The 9,718-nt window shown below is 46.4% G+C and overlaps 1 protein-coding gene and 1 long non-coding RNA gene across 2 annotated transcripts; one reads left to right on the top strand and one right to left on the bottom strand.

Annotated features, from left to right (window-relative positions):
* Window positions 1–1,728: 1,728 nt before the first annotated feature.
* LOC121647002 lies at window positions 1,729–2,532 on the bottom strand. The gene is made up of 2 exons (XR_006011745.1): window positions 2,003–2,532; window positions 1,729–1,871 (listed from the first exon to the last, which is right to left on the bottom strand). It is a non-coding gene; the product is annotated as an uncharacterized LOC121647002 (long non-coding RNA).
* Window positions 2,533–5,653: 3,121 nt separating this feature from the next.
* LOC121647506 lies at window positions 5,654–8,829 on the top strand. Its single transcript, XM_041997019.1, has 5 exons — window positions 5,654–5,694; window positions 5,766–7,875; window positions 7,965–8,195; window positions 8,304–8,477; window positions 8,569–8,829. Exons 1-5 carry the CDS (start codon window positions 5,654–5,656, stop codon window positions 8,827–8,829), a joined length of 2,817 nt encoding a protein of 938 aa, XP_041852953.1.
* Window positions 8,830–9,718: the final 889 nt, after the last annotated feature.

Here is a 9,718-nt window from a genome sequence, read left to right as displayed (position 1 = left end):
AAATCCTTCCTGGTGTTTCAGTGTTGCAGGTTTTTGTTTGGCTTGTAAAGGACTCTGAGAGGAAGTCGTGGCTCCTCGTTGCCTTTCTGCAGCTGAACGTTGAGGACAGTTTGGGATCTCCATCAGTCCTGGATAGAGACGTCACCTTACAGATTTTCTTTGCTACGATTACTGTCAAACAAATAGTCCTGTTTCTCTGATTATTCTGTGTTAATTCATTTCCATCTATAAATGTGTGAACTCACATGCTGTCAGAATGAACAGCAAGAGAGGACAGAAAACAGGGGTGAGTGGGGTCCATGATGATTTCCACCACCCTGGACAGGCAGCACTGCGTTGCTAGCTCCTCAATGGGGGCAGTGTGACTCCAGGGATCCTCTGGGCCGCCCTCACCACCCTCCTCAGAGACTTTGAGCTGCTGCTGCTCTCGTGCTACAGAGAGATGCTGCTGGTCAGCTCTCTCTCCATGGTGCCTCTGCAGAAACTGCTGAGGATGGACTTTTCACCTCTGCAGGAAGTGCAGGCACTGGTGGGCTTTTTTACAGAGGAGGAGGTGAGCAGGGACCAGGTTAGGTTGTCGGCTATGTCACCTCCCAGGAACTTAATGTGTGGGAGGATCTCCACAGCAGCATGAACGGGCCGTCCATCACCAGATCTTTGGTTTTTTCCACATTCAGGATCACGTTGTTGTTACTGCACCAGTCCACAAAAAGTCTCACCTCCTCCCTGCAGAGCCTCTCCTCACCGTCCTGGATGAGACCCACCACTGGTGTGTCGTCCGCTTACTGGTAGGTGTGGTTTGTACCGTACTTAGTACAACAGTCGCAGGTTATCAAGGTGTCAGTTTTAAAAGTACATGAAGAGTCTACATTTCACATATAAAGTCAGACATTTGGAGACAGAATGAAAAATGAAGATTGTGGTGAATAAAGAGGCAAAAAGTGAAGAATCAATAATTCAACATGTGAAAATGTCAGAAAGTCCAAATAAAGACAGAATGAAGCAAACAAACTAAGAGTGAAACACTGGGAGGATTTTCATTTCCAGCATCATGAAGTGAAACTAACTACAGCTGACATGAAGTGAACACAACATCCTGATATTCAGTGTGAAGCTTTGACTGGAAACAACATGTGGATCCTGGAAGAAGCACAACTTCCATCTTTAAAGGACTGGAAGAGGAAGAAGTTTCCAAGGAATCATTTAGAAGAGTTTCACACAGAAACTGGTTTAATCTGAAAAGATGTTTCTGAGTGAAAGAGACAGACATGTACAGACTGAACTATCTGTTCACCAGTCAGAGTTTCTCTGCTACCATCACACTCTTTACACTCAACACACACACACCCAGGAACCAGACCAGGACCAGATCCCAAATCCAGCACAGAGAGGATGAGTGAATGTGGTGATGAAGGTGTGGAGGTGGATCAGTGAGTCAGAGGAGACTCTGTAGAAGGACAGAGAGCCAGCAGGACAGTCCACATACACTGCTACTCTGTTAGAGACAGAGGAGGAGGAGGAGGAGGAGGAGATGGGTGTTTCTCTGTTATTGTGCCAGACAGAGTAACCTCCATTATCAGAACATCTCACACTCCAGGACTGATCATTCCGTCCAAAACAACAGTCTCTCATGTCTCCTCTCCTCCTGATTTCACTGTAACACACTGATATATCAACATCTCCTCTCCACTCGACCTCCCAGTAGCAGCGACCAGTCAGAACATTTCCACACAGCAGCTGAAGACAGTTAAATCTGTCTGGATGATCAGGATATGACTGAAACTCCTCCACACATGTCACCTTCCTGTTGCTGTCAGACAGTTTGAGTCTTCTGCTCATTGTGTTCATGTCGATAGTGAGTGGACAGGAATCTGATGGAGAGAACAAACACAATCCAGCTGCAGTTATTGATCGATTGACACTTTGATGCTGACTGATGAATGAGTGATGGGACAGTGTGAAGATGATTGAATGTGATGAATCCAATGAAAAACACACTTACACTTCCTCACACCTCCTGGTCTCAACCATGGTTCTCCAGCAGGCTCCACCCTGAAAGGAGGAGGGGGGTCAGAGCAGCACCGTCATGCTAACATGGACATTACATGGCTCTCATACACACTTTGTTCTACACTGAGAAAGGTTCAGATTTATGAAGCCATGTGAACATTCTTCTCTTTTAGATTGATTGATTTGTTAATTTCAGTGTCATGTCCACATGGGCTTACAAGACACTATACAATATAAATCTAGACAATTCAAAGATGGCAAACAGAAAAAGAAAAACCAGAAAACCAAGAACAAGTCTCGTGTATCCATCAACTTATACAACAACAACAAGATAAATCAAAATATACAAATGAAAGGATTGTGTTCTTATGTAGGAAACAATGTTTTCTGTCTTAATGTCCATCCTGTTTCAATAAATCTAGCTAAAGCATGAATCTCCTCCTTGAAGAACCAACTCAACATATCATACTCAGACATCCAAAACAAATCTGCTTTCTTCCTTTGTACGTTTTCAGACAGAGATTTCCTCAGTTCATCATACAGTGGACATTGGAACAAGAAATGAAGTTCATCTCCAACAACTTCAAGATCACATAAAACACATATACACTGTTCTTCAGGTACACCCTTATACCCACTCACTTCAGTCGCTAGGGGCAACGTACCAGATCTTCATTGTGCACACAATGACCTCTGACCTCCAATACCAGAAGAGATCAATTAATATTCCAAAAGGTCTCTATTTATCCAATCAAAAGCTTTTTTAAAGTCAACAAAACAAAATCTCTTTACCCTCCTGTAACCTTGCTCTCACAACGGAAGACAAACCATGCATGCCCTGTTTTCTCTGAAGCCATTTTGTTCTTCCACCATCATACCTGGAGGCTCTAGGAAATCATTTCATCTATTGTTTAGAACCCTGAGTAGAATTTATAAGCGGTACTAAGAAGACTGATACCTCTGTAGTTTAAAGGAACTCGTGGGTCTGCTTTGGCAGATTTAGGAATGGATTTAATTATTGATTTGTTCCACACTGAAGGAACAAAACCATCCTGGAAACACTTTAGAAACAAACCATGTAAGATCTTTAACATGCTGGGTGCTTTTAAAGCCTCATTAGGGATATCATCAACTCCTCCAACTTTATTTAATTTGGCTTTATTAACAACCTTCTGCAGCTCCTCTAGAGAGATGTCCATATCCAATATATGATCAAAGTAAAGCCCAGCATTGTTCATGATATTCTCCAACTCACACTTTAATCTACAAACATTATTCAAGAAGTAAAAAGTCCTTTGAGGACCAAGATTATGTCCAACTTTTCAGAATTGCTGAGGGTTTCTACTTTCTAGATGTTCTAGATGAAGTGCTTGTCCTCTTGTGAAGCGTCTCTTAAAGTACCGAAGCCTTCTGTCAACATTACATTGACACTGCTGAAATTTGTCTTTCAAATCCCTTTTCTTATATTTTTCCTCACATTTAAGAAACATTTTTTCTGCAGAACGCAACTGAGTCCATAATTCACTTAGTTCAGTGTTCCAATATGGACGCTTCATGTTTTTTAATTGTTCCATATTTGTCCATCTCCTTACACAGCAGGTCACAGAGATGATCATAACACTGGTCAATGTTGCTTTGTTTATTCTGGCCATTTTCCAGCTCATGAAGAATCTCTAGAAGCTTTATGGCATATTTCAGAAGATAAAAAATGAACAGGGAAATTCCTCTTTTTCCTTTTACCCTTAAGTTCAGTTTATACCCTTTGAGGATTAATAAGATTCCCTGTTTGAAATGTTAAACACAATATTGAGTGGTCTGGCAATAATAATAAATACAAATGCAATAGAATGAAAACTATATACCACATTAACTGGTGTTCTATGTACAAGCACACACAGTATGCATTATGGAGGAAGGGTTTTGGAAATATGCAATTAATATCTGTATGTATGGACATATATATATACATACATATATACACATATCTACCCATACACATACATATACTTTATGTTCATATATGTGAACAATCATTGTGAAATGTAAATAGTTTGTGTGTTTACACGAATATGTTATATACTATAAGTATAGTATAATGACTAAATTAACTATAGCACATAGTGCCTAAAGAACAGCATGATTAGATGTAGCACATGAAACATGCTGTTGACTTGAAGGTAGTTTTTGATTTCAGTCTTCACCATGCTTATGTCTCTGGAGTAAAAACTGTATAGAAATTCTGTGGTGCCTCTTCTTAATGGATCTTTATCATTTAGCAACTGGATTTAGTAAGATTTATCTTCCATTCTTCATGCTTTTTTCCCCCAGCATGTTGGTATTGACAGAACATGAGAGGTCCTCTGTGATGTGGCTGCTCAGGTTCTTTTTCTAACTTCGCTCGGTGTTTCACTATGGGAAATCGCCTTGGCGTGACCAACTACGGAAGCTCCAATGACATCACGTCTGTCAGTGACAGACCGGTCAAGCCGTGCTCGGGGCCCCGCCCCCTCATATTAACACGGCCGACCGGCCCCTCCTACTCATTCTCGCTTTCTTCCCGTGAGAAACTACTTGCTCCCTCAGCGCGTTCCAGGCTACAGGGTTAGCTGCTTAATAGTTCACAGGCGTCCCGTCAAGGAGTACGTTGCCGAACGCAGTTTCAACCTAGTCAGGATTGTGCCTAGTAAGTACTTCGTAGGAAGTAATCAGTTTAGCTGCGCAGTAAAGAGCAGTGTCCGCGTCAGGGCGAGCTGTTCCCGCGGTGAACCGGTGTAATTGCTTGGTTGTAGCACTAGCGTGTGTCTGTGTAGCTAAGGCTAACGAGTCAAGGCGAGCTGAAGTGGTAGCAGTTCGGTGACATTAAGTTGCTACCGGGACTGTTTACTCGAGTTAAGCTAACGTGTCACGACGAGCTAACTCGTACAGCTGCTGATAGCTAGGTTTTAGCATTGCTGCTAGCGTCAGCGTGGATACAGGCTAACGTGTTGTGACGAGTCTAGTCCTTTAACCTGTCGTGTCCCCTTTCCTTTAGTATGTCTACGGCTGTCACCCCCGCCAAAGGGTCGGAGCCCAAGGTCAAGGAGGTTGTATCCCGGCATACCACCTACATCCTAATCGCAGGTCAGTTTCAGCCTCATCCAGTGTTTCTCTGCCCAGTAAATCAGATAGCCTCACCGCATCTATTTACCAGAGGATGTATAAGTATGCAGCTCAGTCAGTGTGCTCCCTCAACGCTGTCACACTGCTGTCAGCGTACCAGGCTGAGATTTTGGAGGAGATGGGTCGCCAGCTGGATTCCCAGACTCCCAACCCCCTCCTTTGGGATGAAATATGCGTGGTGAATGATCTCCTCCTACGCTCCTCCAGGGGAGCAGTGCAGGGATGTGGCCACATCATGGGGCTAGCAGTCACAGGTGAGAGAGCCCTGTGGCTGAATTTGTCTGGTTTAAGTGATTCTCAGAAGGCTGAGATCATGGATGCAGCATATGACCCCACCAAAGGTCTTTTTGGCCCTGCGCTGGAGAGGATGAAGGAAACCAGCACGCGCAGGAAGCAGGAGGGAGAAGCTTTTGACCTCTGCTTACCACGCAAACCCTAGCCTCGCCCACCTCAGCCTCCCAGTGCTGGCTTTGCAGCATCAGCAATGAGTAGGAAACCCAGCAGAACCAGGATGCAGAAGCCTGGGCCAGCACAGCAGACAGGCCACCAGCCCAAGGCAGAGAGCTCAAAGCCTTGGGGAAAACACTCCTTTGCAGCAGTGGCTGCCAGGAACAGGCCATCTTCCCACCCCGGGGAAGGGAAGAAGAAGCGTGCAACCTAGCACAGCCTCTTCAACCTTTTCTTCCTCCACCCAAAAGAAGGAGGGAGGAACACAGTCCCTTAGTTCTAAGTTTGGAGGCTCCCATTGTTCCCAGTTCTTCAGGAGCCCTCCTTCAGTCTCTCTCCTCACAAATGATGGGAGTGAAGACTCAAGGGCAGGTTACACAGTGTCACCAAGCACTCATTCAGTGTCACCAAATGTCTCCAAGGTTTCTGTTAGTGCCACCAAACACTTTACAGCACCTTTGTTCTCATTCAGGGGAAAAAGAACAATTAAAGAATGCATTCCTGCATCCAAGCAAGTTGCTGAGGGCAGAATGCTCCCCAAAAATAAAAAACACAAAAAAAATCGATCTGAAAAGGGAACCCCGCCTGGATCCGCTGTCCCCAGAAGGGGGAGCTCATGCTCCTCTGGCGGAGAGCTCTCGCCGTCGCGGAGTGGTGACGTCACTCGAGGGCGACGACATGGGACCTCTGGCTTCTCGGATGGAGAGGTGGCGCGCATGCGCAGTTCACTCTTGGGTGTTGTCAACGGTTGCCAAGGGTTACAGACTGCAGTTTGCTATGAAACCACCCAAATTCAATGGTGTGTTAGCTTCGGTTGCAAACGGAGCATCGACTCATGTTCTGGAAGAAGAGATTGTGTCGTTATTAAACAAACACACAATCAGAGTGGTTCCGAGCGAGGAAATACATCAGGGCTTTTATTCCCGGTACTTCCTCATTCCAAAGAAGCGAGGCTCATCCCTGCGGCCAATTCTGGACCTCCGTGTATTGAACAAACACTTAAGAAAATACACGTTCAGAATGCTAACACACAAAGTGCTCTGTCGCTCGATTCGTCCAAACGACTGGTTTGTGACGATCGATTTAGCAGACGCGTATTTTCATATTTATCCAGCACACAGGAAATTCCTCAGGTTCGCCTATCAAGGGGCAGCCTACGAGTTTCAGACAATCCCTTTCGGCCTTTTGTTAGCTCCGAGGGTATTCAGCAAGTGTGTAGAAGCAGCGCTGTTTCCTCTGAGGAACAACGGCATCAGGATATTTTCATACATGGACGACTATCTCATTTGCTCTCACTCTCGGGAACAGGTGATCAAAGTTTTCGTGACGGTGCTGAATCACCTCAAAGACCTCGGTTTCAGAATAAACGAAGCAAAGAGTCGCCTGGAGCCGGCACAATGCACAGAGTATTTAGGGCTCAGTATAAACTCCCTCTCGTATCGCGTCAGGCTATCGGACGCGAGGGTGACGGCATTCAGTCAGTGTCTTGCGCTTTTTCAGCTGGGGAAAGCAGTGAGTTTCAGACTATGCCTTCGGCTTCTCGGACTCATGGCGTCCGTGATATTTGTGGTGCGGCTGGGGCTGCTTATGATGAGGGATCTTCAGCGATGGGTGGCATCTCTGCATCTGAGCTCTCAGCGTCATCTGCACCGCAGAGTGAGGATAACGGCGCAGTGCATTACGGCACTCCGGCCGTGGAGAGACCCGACGATATTAACGTCTGGCGTACCTCTGGGGGCGGTGTCGTCAAGGGTAACCATGACGACGGACGCTTCTCTTTCAGGGGGAGCGGACCTATTGTCCAGGGGGAACCCGCTGTATGGAGAGTGGAGGCTCCACCCACATGTGGTAGCACAGATTTGGCAGAGATACGGCCAGGCAGACGTAGATCTCTTCGCCTCTCAAGAAAACACTCACTGCCCACTGTTCTTCTCTCTGTCAGATGTGAGCGCACCTCTGGGCGTCGACGCTCTGGCCCACCAGTGGCCAGATGTTCTGCTGTATGCCTTTCCGCCTCTCAGCCTGATTTCTCCGACTCTGGCCAGAGTGCGGGAGCAGGGGCTGACACTGATTTTGGTGGCTCCTCGGTGGCCGTCCAAACACTGGATAGCAGCGATAATACAGCTTCTGGCAGACGAACCATGGCCACTCCCCATACGCAGGGATCTTCTCTCCCAGGCTCGGGGCGAGATTTATCACCCTCACCCGGACCGACTATTCAGAATGCTAGGGCTTCCTCCACCCGCTCCCTTTACAGTGGTAAATGGCGGATTTTTGAGGATTGGTGCCAGCCTAGGGGCATTATCCCGTTTCAGTGTTCAGTGGTGGAATTGCTCTGTTTCCTACAGGAATTGTTGGATAAAGGAAAGGCTTTCTCCACAATTAAGGTTTATTTGGCAGCAATTTCAGCTTGTCATGTGGGTTTCGGGGATAAGTCGGCGGGGCAGCACCCTTTGGTGTGCCGCTTCATGAAGGGGGCCCACCGCAAGCTCCCAGTGTCTAGGCCACTGGTGCCATTGTGGGATTTGTTGCTGGTGCTGGACGCCCTTTCTAACCACCCTTTCGAGCCCATTGTGGCAGTAGGGTTGAAATTTCTTTCAATTAAGACAGCTTTGCTTCTGGCTGTGACCACTGCAAAGCGGGTGAGTGACTTACAGGCTTTGTAAGTCCATCCTTCTTGTTTGCAGTTAGCCCCTGGGCGGGCTAAGGCGCACTTACAACCTAATCCAGCATTCGTGCCTAAGGTGATGGGGCATTCTTACAGATGTCCGTCTGTGGAGCTGTTGGCTTTTCACCCTCCACCGTTTTCTTCGGAGGAGGACAAGCGGCTTCATACCCTGTGCCCTGTGCGAGCTCTGTGGGTATGTGGATAGGACAGCTGGGTTCAGGAGAACCGATCAGTTGTTTGTGTCTTGGGCCACTCCTCATAAGGGTAAGCCGTTGTCTCGTCAGAGACTGTCACACTGGATAGTGGAGGCCATTTCTGTTGCTTACAGATGTAAGGGCTCCCAGCCTCCTCTGGGGGTGAGAGCCCACTCTACTAGAAGCATGGCTTCATCGTGGGCCCTGTTCAGAGGAGTGCCAGTTCGGGACACTTGCACAGCAGCAAGTTGGGCAACACCTCACGCGTTTGTGCGTTTTTATAGGCTCAATGTTGTTCGTCAGTCACTGTCTCACACTGTGCTGGAGGCAGGTGTTGCTGATCTAGGGTAAAGGTCTCTCTTTACTCATTAAAGTTCACGGCGTCAGGGAGCTGATGCAATTTGGGAGTGGGCTATATCTCCCATAGTGAAACACCGAGCGAAGTTAGAAAAAGAACGTAGGGTTACTTGCGTAACTCCTGGTTCTTTAAAAACAGAGTGAGGTGTTTCACCAACACTTCCCTCCTTGCAGGGCATGGAAAGAAACCTGCTTAGAATGAGTAGGAGGGGTCGGTCAGCCGTGTTAATATGAGGGGGCGGGGCCCCGAGCACGGCTTGACCGGTCTGTCACTGACAGACGTGATGTCATTGGAGCTTCCGTAGTTGGTCATGCCAAGGCGATTTCCCATAGTGAAACACCTCACTGTTATCAAAGAACCAGGAGTTACGCAAGTAACCCTACGATTTTAAAGCTTACTACCATCTCCAGATTCTCACTGTTGAAATACAGTGTTGTGTTATTCTTTTTTATTAAAGGCAATAATGACTTATTTGTTTCTGTTTTGTTTGATTTTTTTACATAGTGTGTCATGTTATTTTCTTTGCATGACACTGTCAGCCCTTGTCCTTCCTCCCTGTAGTCAGACTCATCGTTCTTACAGATCAACCCCATTGTTGTCACATCATTTGCGGATGGAATTGGTGTAACATGATGAAGTGCAGTCATGTGTGTACAGCCAGGAAAGGAAGTAGCTCAGCACACAACTCTGTGGGGTTCCTGTGGTCAGGATCAGGGTGGAGCAATGAAAGGGTCCCATCCTGACAGACTGACTGTGGCCTATTTGGTGAAACATCCACAGGCAGATGTTTTGTTGTAACTAGTGTTGCAAATATTTTTATAAACATTATTATTCATTTACTCATTTACATTATATATATTTTATAAGCATTCTTATTCATTT

Source organism: Melanotaenia boesemani, chromosome 10, assembly GCF_017639745.1.
Source record: "Melanotaenia boesemani isolate fMelBoe1 chromosome 10, fMelBoe1.pri, whole genome shotgun sequence".
Classification (NCBI taxonomy): Eukaryota; Metazoa; Chordata; class Actinopteri; order Atheriniformes; family Melanotaeniidae; genus Melanotaenia; species Melanotaenia boesemani.
The sequence above is the reverse complement of the archived record's forward strand: the minus strand, read 5'-3'. Positions and strand labels throughout refer to the sequence as shown.

Bases quoted from the DNA above. Each gene is read 5' to 3' on its own strand.
- LOC121647506 (XM_041997019.1), top strand. From the start codon at position 5,654: ATGAGTAGGAAACCCAGCAGAACCAGGATGCAGAAGCCTGG. The intron at 8,196-8,303 runs GTAGGGTTGAAA...TCTTGTTTGCAG, and splicing joins CTTTCGAGCCCATTGTGGCA to TTAGCCCCTGGGCGGGCTAA. The intron at 8,478-8,568 runs GTATGTGGATAG...TTGTCTCGTCAG, and splicing joins GCCCTGTGCGAGCTCTGTGG to AGACTGTCACACTGGATAGT.